This window comes from Gigantopelta aegis, chromosome 10 (assembly GCF_016097555.1).
Source record: "Gigantopelta aegis isolate Gae_Host chromosome 10, Gae_host_genome, whole genome shotgun sequence".
NCBI lineage: Eukaryota > Metazoa > Mollusca > Gastropoda > Neomphalida > Peltospiridae > Gigantopelta > Gigantopelta aegis.
In genome coordinates, this window is record NC_054708.1 from 39,302,598 (window position 1) to 39,315,996 (window position 13,399).

General features: G+C 38.5%; 2 protein-coding genes across 4 annotated transcripts in view; both read left to right on the forward strand.

Annotated features, from left to right (window-relative positions):
- The window catches only part of LOC121384310, a 47,555-nt gene extending 43,340 nt beyond the window's left edge, over positions 1-4,215 (forward strand). For 2 of the 3 annotated variants that reach the window (XR_005959374.1, XM_041514641.1), the window contains exon 3: positions 518-772. Coding sequence is in view for 2 of the 3 variants with exons in the window: in XM_041514641.1 (XP_041370575.1) it covers positions 518-573 (56 nt within the window). In the remaining variant the exon portion in view is untranslated. Of the gene's footprint in view, positions 1-517; positions 773-3,676 lie in introns of those variants that run through there. The other variant, XM_041514642.1, reaches the window with a different exon arrangement.
- On the forward strand, positions 3,918-7,578 carry LOC121383619 (proline-rich receptor-like protein kinase PERK9). The gene is made up of 2 exons (XM_041513712.1): positions 3,918-3,988; positions 6,789-7,578. The coding sequence occupies exons 1-2, from the start codon at positions 3,918-3,920 to the stop codon at positions 7,576-7,578; spliced, it is 861 nt and encodes a 286-aa protein (XP_041369646.1).
- Positions 7,579-13,399: the final 5,821 nt, after the last annotated feature.

Consider the following 13,399-nt stretch of genomic DNA (forward strand, 5'->3'; position numbering starts at 1 on the left):
TCAATTAATACATATACATACATAGAGAGAGAGAGAGAGAGAGAGAGAGAGAGAGAGAGAGAGAGAGAGAGAGAGAGAGAGAGAGAGAGAGAGACAGAGACAGACGGGGAAGGTTGACCTTGAGATACAGAAGAAAAATAGCGATCACTTATGGTGCAGTAACAGATGAAGCTGCTACATGTCCAAACAAGCTTCTTTTCAGTCCATTTATTATAGTTTATTACAGCAATACAAAATAATGGGATATACATATTGATAAACAACATGAATTGCACATGTTGACAATGTATGCACGATTAAATGTATACTACTAAATCAAATCCCATAGACGACAATAGTAGCATATGTGTCTAAAACTCCTTCCTGCAGCGTATCAATGGACATATACAGCACGGATACTACCACCCCTTAAAGTAAATCAGAAAAAAAAGGGGGTTAAGCTTCTCGTTTCAGAGATAACGGGTAGTGTCTATAACTACCCTAGTTCCGCACATAATTTGTGTACTTTTTTTTACAGGTACCTCATACATGTTTCAAGCTCATGCTCAAGGCTACTTGACACCGTGGTACTAGATGAAATACAACTGCATACATCTTTTGCCCAGATGATTTAAAAAAAATAATGTTTTTGCAACAAATACACATTTATCGCCAATGTCAGGACGTGTGGTATTAAATTTAAATGCTCTATCAAACACTGGGCTATTTCTCGTTCCAGCCAGTGCACCACGACTGGTATATCAAAGGCCATGGTATGTACTACCCTCTCTGTGGGATGGTGCATATCCTTTGCTGCTAATCGGAAAGAGTAGCCCATGAAGTGGCGACAGCGGGTTTCCTCTCTCAATATCTGTGTGGTCCTTAACCATATGTCTGACGCCATATAACCGTAAATAAAATGTGTTGAGTGCGTCGTTAAATAAAACATGTCTTTCTTTTTATCAAACGTTGGGTGCACCTCGATCTCTGACCCAGCCGGACGTTATTTGGGTTAGTACTACCTATATAGTAGTCAACACAATGTGACGGAGTTGACATTTTTAAATTCCATGTAGGATGTCTTGGGTACTGCTCGTCCAAGACATGCCATATAAAATAACCGTTTTGACTGCCATATAAAATAAACATATTAAACCTTACTTTGTGATGTTTTAACCATGTTAAAGCATGTGAAATGTTTTAAAGAGTGCATGTATGATTATAGTGTGTTCGTTTGAGATGCGAAGGATCGTAGGATCGACTTCCTTGCTGGACCTTTGTTTTATCCTATTGCAACCAGTGCGCCAATAATGGCATATCATAGACAATCCAGTATATATGTATATATTGAAACGCACTATGTTTGTACTTTGATAAAATACAATGCAGTTTTATTGTAAATGTTTTATTTACAAATTAACACAGTGAAAATAGTTATTTCTCTAATTTACAATGGGCTGCACATAAAATAATATTGTCAGGTTTCAGAATGAATTGATATAATTATAATATTCCGGAAGTGAAGATATAATTATTAAAAAAACAAGAAAGTATTCTTAATTGGCTGTTCTATAAATAATAATTATGCTATAGCCAAAATTTGCAACCCATTTCCCGGTTCCAGGAGCCTAGCTTGGAATTTTCAGGAGGTACGCAAACTTTTTCGGCGATGGAATAAAACGCTATTGGCATAGAGCATACATGCATTTACAACATATATTTTAATTTAAAAAAAGATTATTTGTAACCTCAAGTGGTACGCAGCTGCGCGTACCTTCGTATATGGAAGCTAGGACCCTGGGTTCATTGTTGTGGGTTGGGTATGACGAAGATACACAGAAAATGACGTCAGACACGTAGGCAGTTAATCACGTGATACACTTCCACCCGTATCAAAGACGCGGAGCAAAAGGCCGCAGAAAAGGCGCAAAATAGCGCAAAAGGACGCAAAAGGGTGCAGTAAAGGCGCAAAAGAACGCACAGCGCAAAAAGACGCATTAGTGTAAGAGACGGGATTTAGCTCAGTCAGTTGAGTGCTTGCGTTGCAGGATCGAACTACCTCGGTGGATCCATTAAGCTGATTTTTGTCTCGTTCAGTGCACCACAACTGGAAAAAGGCCGTGGTATGTGCTTTTCTGTCTGTGGGAAAGTGTATATAAAAGATACCTTGCTGCATTAGAAAAAAATGTAGCGGGTTTCCTCTAATGACTACAAGTCAGAATTACCAAATGTTTGACATCCAATAGCCGATGATTAATTAATCAATGTGCCCAGTGGTGTCATTAAATAAAACAAACAAAGAAGCATTAGTGTACGGTCATATGTAGCTAAAATAGGTACCGTGGGAATTTCATGTCAATTTTTGGAACCAATGATACTTATAATCACTATTGTATACAGATTCAGAAAAAATATTGTTCTATTTTTTTCTCTCATGAATATCAAAAGTAATTTTGAGGTCACCAAAAGTCACCACTATAAATCTGTTTAAGTTGCTAAGTGTCACTGTATTCTGTCATTAAAATATTGGCATGTAGTATGTTAAAAGAAAGGACACTACGTAAACTAAACAAAAACATGAATAAATGTTCGTTTTGTTGTTGTTACGGGCGGATACAGAAATTTGAAAGTGGTGGGAGGTGGGAATATTATAACCACTAGATGTTATGTCATATTTGGTCAAATGTACCACAAATTTTCAGTTTCTGTTAAAAAGGGGGTATTTAGTGTCTGTTAATCAATGTGCTCTAGTGGTGTCGTTAAACAAAACAAACAAACTGTTAAAAAGGGTCTTTTCAGTGTAACTCAAAAGTAGGGAGTGCGTACACCGGTCTGCTAGTGTGTACAACGTGGACATTGACTAAAGCTCAAGTAAGTTTGCTGAGAGATGTGCGCCATCTTGTCGCTGTGAAATGGGTAGCAGGACTTTCAGATACTAATTGGGAGCCATCCATAAAGTATTTATTTTTCAAAATCAGGGAATGTTTTATTACACCTCCCCATGTACACGTTTTATACATTTGATCATTAACCCCACCCTCACCTCCCTCTGCATGTTCAGGTGGTGGATGAAAAAAAGCCACAGGAAAAAGTCACAACTTTATCCAATAAAATGTATGGGCTTGTTAAACGTATTGCTTAGGGTGGGTTTGTAGTGTGGCGTCTGGTGTCTCGACTGACTGGTCCAGCTTACTGATCAGGGTTAATTAGGGTAGACTTTTTATGGCTTCATACTGTGCATGGTTTATATTGGGAATGGCTTCAAGTCAGCAGCATATAAAATGCCCCAGGTTAAAATGGGTTTCACTATATATTATATAGCTTCCTCTAGTATCAAAAGTATCTTTAGTGTGGAAATTATTCATAGCAATAAGCGCGGTAACAAATCTGCTATGAGGGATTCATGTATATCAAACTCGCAAAACAAAGTTACGGTGAAAATGCTTAAACAGATCATGTGGTAGTTGTCGAGCGTTCACCAGAAGTGTTTGATGCAAAGGATTTAATCCCTTCGGTGAACCAAATCTCTGATTGTTGTTTTTCTTCCTGTCTCAACCAGTACCCACGCCTGGTACATCTAAGGAAAAGTATAGCGGTTTCCTCTTAGATCATTTGACAAAATGTTTGACAACCAATAGCTGATAAATCGTTGCACTCTAATGCTGTTGTTGAACAAAACTAATTTTTTACTTTCCAGGTCTCTGTTAATCCAATGCAAGACATGTGTCAATTTAGTTGGTAATACAATTATGGTACACTGTTTTTTTCTTGCAAGATGTATTAGGGTTGAAATCACGTTCCGTGTTCTGTGGATGCTGGTCTGGTTAAAGCACAGAAAGCTGTATTAGTTAGTATATTTATTGCCTCTCCAGTGGCCCAGTATGTTTTCTTGCTCCAATCAATGAACAAAAACATTTCGTCGCAACAGCCAAAGGAACATGAACAGTGAAAGACACCTGCCTGGTGCCAAGACTGCAAGACATCACATTGGGCATCCAGATATCGAAAAGTATTTCCAGCAACAAAAACAGACCATAGCTATACAAAACATTATTGAGTTTCTTAGATGTTTTCAGAGCTATGAAAACTGTCCATTGTGTGTATTTGGATCTTAGAATATCCTTCACTGACAGCATTATCTACTTAAAGCAAAATGTTTCTGTACTTGGCAAGAAATTTAATAAAGCCTGGAATAGTCTTCTTTCAAGAAAGATGCCGTTGTTCTCTGGATTTAGTATGAGCAAGACATTAAGATACGATTATTCATCTTGAAACGTTCTGAGAAACAAGCCATTCCTTCATAAATATATCATACTGGTCATTGTTCATTATGTCTTTGAAAGCTTGGACTTCAGTGCCTCATTTATATGCTACGCAGCATATACATCACCACTGTATTAATTAAGTGTCGCCAAATCTTGTAAATGGACTGAAAGTCACCAAGTGTGTGTTGCTGCAAGAAACCAGTAATAACAAAATACTTATATACAAAAGGAAATTTGCTTCTCAAATGTTCAAAGACAGAGCATTACTTTTATTTTCATCTGCAGAACTGAAAAACATAACTGGAACGGGGTTCATGATTCAGCTCTGTGATTGCATCAGCCTTTGACCAACATGCCTTCTACTGTAGGATGGGGGACGTGTCACATTAGCGGCTTTTGGGAAGGGAGTCTGCCGTTTCCGTACTCCAGCCTATCTATCAGGCCATCTACTAACTCACTACCGTCATATAAAGACATCCGCAAGGCACAATTAAGTGATATTCGATAGGACATAATGGGCATATATGCATTCGATCCGTTTGTCATTGGTATACAAAGGCCGGTCCAGAATGATTTTGGACATTTTGTTGGGATTCAGAATGTCAACTTCTGTCTATACCACACACATTGAGTAATGGTTACATTCCTCTCAGGGGTGGTACTCACTGGCTGATGGTTATCATGGAATACAGCCCACGATATAATCTCACCTTTGTCCCCACCACACCATTTGAACATTATTCCAGGTGCATGTGACTCGTATGCCCTACAAAGCTCATGCCTGCAATATGTGCAATGTGCATATGTACTAACCAGTGTAATATAAACCCTGTAAATATTTGTAACATAATTTAATACACAAGTCACTTTCACCAAAGAGACAAGGTGGACATTAGCCTTATACAAAGAACCCCGTTTGGCATTAAATCAAAATGGCCATTTTGAAAAATGGCTGCGCCAGCAATCACCGAATAAATCTCCAATGATCCTATTTTAAAAATATTTCCTAAGATATGTCCTAAAATGCAAAATGACATGTTTTTTATCATCAAAGACACACATTTGTCCTTAATGATGACGAGTAGGATGATGATGATGATGTGAACCTGTTGTTGAAGACAGTTATTCTAGTTACTTTCGTTTCCAAGTTAAAGTGCCAGCATACACGTCGGTGTACGTTACTGCTGTTGTTTGCTGTTGACATTGTTCGAGTTTCAACCATTGATGTAGTAGTGGAACCTTCCTAATGTCAGTGTGTGTGTGTGTGTGTGTGTGTGTGTGTGTGTGGTTCCAACCATGGAACACAACTGGTCAAAGTCCGTGGTATGTGCTTTCCTGTCTGTGGGAAAGCGGATATAAAAGATCCCTTGCTGCAGTAGGAAAAAATGTAGTGGGTTTCCTCTGACAACTACTTGTCAAAATTACCAAATGTTTGACATCCAATAGCCGATGAATAATAAATCAATGTATTCTAGTGGTGTCGTTAAACAAAAACAACTTTTTTTTAAAATCCACTCAATTTTTTATTTGTATTTTTCAAATAGGCTGATAGTGTTCAATTAAGACGAGTCTGCATATTTGATGATATATGTAAATGTATGCAGCAACAAACCAGACGTTATTTTCCCCCAGTACTATTTCCTGTACCAGCTCCCATTAAACGCAGGACCGTATCGTGGTCTGGACATGGGGGTGAGGATAACGGCGAAAATTAACCTAGCTGATCATTTTCTCTATATTTTATATGAATAACCAAATATTGCATTATAAAATAATAATAATAATTAATAATAAAAGGAAAGGTTTGGCCTCAACGGGTTATGTGGGTTATGATATGCAATTCCCCAGAGCCACGCCCCAAAACATGTTTTTTTAATCAATTATTTCACTTTGGTGGTTTGGTTTAAAATATTAAAACAAAGTTTTATGTTTTAACATTTAAAGTTGCCGTATCTATATTATTATTATTACTATTATTATTATTATTATTATTATTACTATTATTATTATAACATTAAACTGTCCTGAAAACGCGTCTCTCAGACATGTTTACTACTGCGTTTTCTCCGTAGTTACTACGGGAAATTGCCAAAAAGTACGGACTACGTGTTGTCTCAAACAAACTACGACTTGGTGGTTTTTGGGGAGTTTTTTTGTTGGGTTTTTTAACATGGTATATTCGGCAAACTACGGAGTTTACCGAAGCAAACTACGGAGTTTGCCGAATAAAAGGCGCATCAACTGGTTTTCGGTCGCTTATTACACTGGTTCTTAAAAAAGTCCTTTAGATGATATTTTTAAAAGGGGCGTAATGGTCGATTCCGTTATCCCGTCTTTACACTTCGATTCTTGCATTCCAATTCTTGTTATGATGAAGCAGGACGTATGTTCATGCTCTCTGGAGTTACCCACCCCCCCCCCCCCCCCCCACCTGGGGGGACTCATAACAACGTATGGAGTGTTATTGGAGTACCGCGTCGCGTACACCGGGTCACGGGCAACCGTGACTTTGGTGTACGGTGACCCGGTAAAGAAACCAACTAGGAGGAGAAGGAGGAGGAAGACGGACGCGCCAGGGGCGGACCGGGGGAGGTCAAAACCGGTAGCTCAACTACCGGCGGCGACTTTTCCCGTTGTACCCCCCAAGCCCAAGTCAACACCAGTGAGGCCAGCTGTTCCAGCTTTGCAGGATCCAGTCGACGACTCGCCAGTGGCGGACACGGTCCTTAACCAGGCCCAGATGGAATCGCCACCATCAACTCCGACTACTTCAACCCCCGGGATTCCAGCGATGCCACCCCCACCCAGGAAGAGTGGAGCTGTAGAATCCCAGGCCCGTCTTGTGGTCGTTGGAAAACGAAAGGCGATGGTGTCACCAGGCGACCAACCAGCCAAGCCAAGTCCGCCGACACAACCGCCCCCACCTACTTCATCTCCAGCGAACGACCAGCCCGCCGAACAACCTTGGTCACTGCAGGCCGGCAAGCTACCAACACGCTACTCGAGGCTGGTGAAGACTAACATTGGGGATGTCCGTCAGCTCCTTTGTGGACCGACTCCGGAGTCGTATCAACCTCTGCCACGAACCGAAGGAGAGTTCTCGGTGCGTAGGATCACGATAAACGATGGGCGAGGGATCTGCCTTACCGTTCGCCGGAAGGGACTTTTCAACCAAGGGATGCTTCTCGATGAAATGGACAACCCGACCATCCACCGCGTCATCAAGACCGTTGCCGGGGAAGATTACCGTCCAATCACCGAGAGCATCGCCAAGTCCGCCAACCAGTACGCCCTCACCCATCTGGACTCGTCCCTATTCATCGCCTCTCCGTGACGACATCCCCGCTAACAACCTTTCTTAGGACAGGTAACAACCTCTTTTTTTGGGCTAGTTAGACTTTAAACGTTTTGGAAGCAGTTCAAAATTCTTATGTTTATTTTTTTATAAGTAGTCTAACGCATTTTATTTTGGCGCCCGTTCAATTGCTCAAAATCACCTTAAAAACCTTTTGGCTGAGCAGTCTTAACTATTTTGGGTTAAATTTTAGAGTCCGGACATGTTTTGGATGCAGTTACTCTTTGTAGACTTAGGTAAAATACAGGCTTCACCGAGGAATCGAAATTCAGCCAATCAGAGCACGGCTCCCACTCGGTGTACTTCAAGTTTACGAAGTGTCTGCTATTTGGTCCGCGCTCGCGTTGACCTTACTAAATGGCTTTTTTCCAAATTCCGCCCACCTCAAACTTACCCCCCCCCCCCCCCTCCTGCTCCGGAGTTAGTCACTGGCGAAGTCAGAGGCTAAATCCGTGGTGGGCGTGCCTGAACCTTCGTGGATAGGGGCACGTAAAAAGAGTTTCCCAGTTTCCCCAGTTTCCCGTCTTTAAAACGGAAAAATAGTAATACTAGTAACGCTATCATGACTAAAAAACGATTTAAATCGTCGCAAAAATATAAAGAGTTGTATAATAGTTTGTGGCCATGCCTGATTTCGTCGAACAAAGGAGACACCTTCGTGAAATGCTTCGTGTGCGATGTGAACTTTTGATGTGCTCATAGCGGGAAAAATGACTGTAAGCGACATGTTGATACAAAACAACATCAGGATTATAAAAAACTGAAATCTACCCATCAGCCAATAACAATGTTTTGTGGTGAAGGTCAGGGAACACGGGCAGACAAAGTACGATCTGTAACAAAGGCAGAACTACTTATGTGCGAGATAATTGCAGACTTTAACCTAACATTGGCTTCAGCAGATCGTCTGACGCCATCATTTAAACTGATGTTTCCAGATTCCAAGATAGCTTCAAGTGAGTAACAGTTACTTTTTACTATTAATTTTTGCTTTTAAATACTATGATATGCATTGCTTCAGATATAAGTGGAATGATAAAAGCAGGAATGTGAGAGCTACGCGAAATGCGCTTTTCCATTTCCTCTAAAAAAAATTGAAAAAAAAAAATTGTGTGACACCGTGGTTCCCAGAAAACATTAACTGCATATTGCCAGTGCAGTATGTTTGTTTTTGTATAAGCGTTTCATTTTGTTTTCTGCATGCTTTCAGTTTTTGTGATCATGATATTCAATACTGTTGACCACTCATGGTTCATTCGCATGTTTCACTGTGTTGCAGTAATAACACAAATAACAGAAATAACTATTTATATATATATGGGGGGAATTCTATAATCGACTGGACTAAATGTCCAGGAGACGAACCGCGTGGAAATCATTTATTAAACGGTACCAATCTTTTTATCTGAAAGTGAAAACAATCCGAACATAGCTTTTGAAATTATGTAGATGTTGTCGTAGATGATTATATGTGTGTAGTTAGATGTGGTAAATAAAAAAGTCATTGTGAAACAAAAAGTGCTTGAATTTTACCTTCCAAGTTCTATATAGCTGAATTTGTAAAGCAATGTTTTGATACCTTTGTAAAAATAGAGTATTCTTTGTTTCCAGGCATAAAGTGTGGCAGGAACAAGGCTACAGCTTTGATTAATGAACTAGCTAAAATGACTCAAACAACACTTGCTGGTCGAATGAGAACCGGACTTTTTTCCATATCAACGGATGGAAGTAATGATGAGACTAGTCAGCAATACCACTTGTTATGAGCACATTAGATGAAGTTTCAGGATTAGTCAATTCTGAACTTTTATCGATACCCATTTGTTCAGAAGCTTCTACAGGTCAAAACATTTTTATTCTCATGGATAAGGAATTGAAGCAGCGAACTATTCCATGGGAAAACTGCCTCTCCTTGGGATGTGACAATGCAAGTGTTATGACTGGACATAAAAATGGTGTATTTGCATTCGTGAAAGACAAACAGCTGCATGTATATCTTTCTGGCTGTACCTTACACCTTGTCCATATTGGTGCAAAGAAAGCGGCAAAGGCTCTTCCAGCTATTGATGAGGTACTCGTTGATATTTATTAATACTTCAACAAAAGTGGAAAACGCAAATTGCAATTCAAAGGTACGCAGGATGTCTTTGACATTGAACAGAAAAGAATGCTTAAGCAGGTGTGTACTCGTTGGCTTAGCATTGGAAGATGCCTGGAACGGCTGCTCTTTAACTGGGAGCCATTGAAGATTTATTTCAAAACTCAAAACGATCTTATAGTAAGTAAAGCCAAGAAGTCTAGCCAAAGTTCTGCTAACAAATCAAAGAAAGTTGACAACTCCAAGTCTGAGAAAACAAGTCAGCAATCTGCTGCAACTGAACAAACATATGCAGAAAAAAAAGTTGATAATATATTCAGATTTATCAGATCGCCAACAAACAATCTCTTTGTTATTTTCTTGAACTATACTGTTCTTGTATTTGATGAGGTTCTGCTGAATTTACAAGCTGAAGATCCAAAGATTCACTTACTCAGGTCTCTGCATTCTGTTGTTAGAAAAGTGATGATCCGCGTTGTCAAGCCATCTGCTCTTGTTGGCAAGTCTGTTGACAAAGTTGAATACAAACTGAAATATAATCAGAAGACCAACGAGGAGCTAGTCACTGGAGAGGCAGCCAAGGAGTATATAGCAAATAAGGGAAATAATCATCTGCGAGAGAGAATTGCAGAATTCTACGCATGTGTCCGGATGTATTTTCAAAAATGCATGTGACTAATTTCCATTTTTATTTCGAAGAGTTCATAGCATATCAGTGTCAAGACGTCAAACATATGATAAAAGACAGACTGGATCAAACTTGGATAGCCAAAGGTAAAATGCAAGATGCGAACGGACATCTATTGTACAGAAATCTTGTTATGTGTGGAATTTTGTGCATTCCACACAGTAGTTCTCACTGTGAGCGAGTGTTTTCCACAGTTCGGAAAAACAGAACAGACCAGAGAGCTTCTCTTGGGGACAGCACACTGGAATCTCTGTTGGTGTTGAAATCAAGACCAGGACATCCTTGTGACACATACAGACAGCATTCTGACAAAACTCTAGATCATCTGAAAGGGGCTTACTATAGGCAACTACATTGTTAAATTTAAACTCCTGACTGTCATAAATTATGCAGTTTTGTGAAGGAAGTTTTAATTTTGTGGAACCCAATAAAATATTATGCAGTTTTACCTTTGTGTTATGCAAGTTTATCCCTTTAAATGCAGTTTTAACTTTGTGAGATAAGTTTTAACTTTGTGGAATCCAGTTTTAACTTTGTTAAATGCAGTTTTAGCTTTGTAACATCCAGTTTAATGCATGTGCTTTTTGTTAATATGAGGAGTGCATACAAAAGATTCAGCCGGTTGAGAACTATTTTCCTTAAAATCTGTGAACATAGTATTACTACTGACAAGAAGTTAAAACTACTGACAAGTCTGAACCAAACTACTGCTACAGATTACTTAGGGTAAACAGGACTGTGAATCCCTTTCGGACCTCAACTCATTTGCCTTGCACAAACTCAAATTGCTTCTTTAACAATTCTGTGACACCCCTCTACACTTTACAAATGTCTAGATCAGCTCCTGCTATCAAATGTATTATTTTAAAACTTATATTTGACGGACTGTACGTTTTACTTTCATCCTTTTCAAATTCAACTTAATATTTTCTCTACAATTTAGAAATAAAATATATATACCCAAATGACTGCCTGCTCAACTGACTTATTTTGATAGTGGTGAAAGGTGTCTAGACCAACCCCCCCCCCCCCCCCCCCCCCAACAAACAAACAAACACACACAAAAATATCACCCAAACGTCATCTTGCATATTGCCTACACAAATAATGAACTCGTTTATGACGTGGGAAATTTTTAGTAGCGGATCCAAGGAGTGGACATGCCATTTTTTTATTCAGTCCCTTTTTGCAGTATATCTACTACTTTGTTGAAAAACACGAATTGAAATCACCATTTTTTTATTTTTTTATTTATTTTATTTTATTTATTTATTTATTTTAATTGTTAAGTGCACATCGACTTATCCAAATATATGGAATTGGCTATACTCGTATAGTGTTTTTAAACTGCATCGGTTAACATTGTCGCCTATAGGATTTTACTTGGTACAGTACAACCATGTGTTGGTATACCGAAAACGGTGGTTTCCAAGCTTTATCAAGTTTATTCGTTCTTTCTTTTAAACGTTTTACGTTTGTTTTGTTTAACGACCGTATTAGAGCACATTGATTTATTAATAATTGGCTTTAGATGTAAAATTTCTGCGAATACTCTGGAACCCAATACTGAAAATTTTGGTCAAGGTGAACCCATCTGTTATACTTTTTAAACCATTTTTTATTGCACGTTTTCATCTTAGGTGTTAGGAAAAGCTGGTCTGCTCTGCGAATTCCTTTGCGAATTTTATAAAACACGTATATACTATGGGGACCCAACAACTGTTCTGAGATAAGCTTGTTTTAGCACTTTCAACTATTAGATTATAGAATTCCATCTGAATAGAGGTATTTCACATTCCACTGCGCATGTGCCCGTTGCGGAGTTACTCGAGGACGCAAACCGCGAGATTTCGCGAGATCTCGCCAAAATAGACCTATGTGCAAATTGGGGGGCAAAAGCAATGGGAGGCCACGACCATTGTTCAATTATTAACTGTTCCAACCGCATATGTCCGGGAAATTCGTTATCCTTCCATCGATATCCAGCCAATGGATATCGGAAACGATTGTGGGTAATCGTTTCACGTAGAAAACGATTTTAATGTTACTCTAAGTACGAGGGTTTGTTCGGCACATTTTGTAGGAGGGAAGCCAGTGAACGCATAAGGGACCAAAACCTTACCGGTTCTGTACAGGACGTTCCTACACAGGGCGGTCTAGTATACTTAGATATGGTGGAAAACACATTAACAGTAAAGAAAATAAATATATATTTTGTATATAAAGACAATATATGTATATTTCGGATTATACTCAATAAAATATATAACGTGTGCGTGTGTAAATATATAAAAAATATATGTAGTCAGAACAGCTCTGTACAGAACGTTCCTATACAGGGCGGTTTAGTATTCTCTACTTAGATATGGTAGTAAACAGTAAATAAAATAAAATAAATATCTATTTTGTATATACAGAAAATATATGTATATTTCGGACAATACTCAACAGAATATATATATATATATATATATATATATATATATATATATATATATATATATATATATATATATATATATATATGAACTTTTAATGTTATTATTACTCAGTATTTTTCAAATTTAATTATAAGTATTGTCTGTTATTACTTTACGTTCATCTAGGTATGAACAAAAAAATCATCCGCAAACTTATGTGAGAACGGCTTCGCCGATTCACAAAATTTACGGATGATTTATTTTGTTCATACCCCGATGAACGTAAAAGAAATAACAGACACTCCTTAAATAATAATAATAATAATGATATATAAATATATATAGAGTGATGACGGCTCTGTACAGGACGTTCCTACACAGGTCCGTCTAGTATTTTATATACTTAGATATGGTGGAAAACACATTAACAGTAAAGAAAATAAATATATTTTGTATAATACTCAATGCGTTCATGTTGACACTGTATAAAAACGTGTGTATGGGTAAACAGAACGGCACCTACCTTCAACCCCCCCCCCCCCCCCAATCCCCCTTTTTTAAATTCCCACTTTATGGATATACATGTAACAGCAT

Coding starts and splice junctions, on each gene's coding strand:
- LOC121383619 (XM_041513712.1), top strand. CDS start 3,918: ATGAACAGTGAAAGACACCTGCCTGGTGCCAAGACTGCAAGACATCAC. Junction 3,989..6,788: donor GGGCATCCAGATATCGAAAA/GTATTTCCAGCA, acceptor GAAACCAACTAG/GAGGAGAAGGAGGAGGAAGA.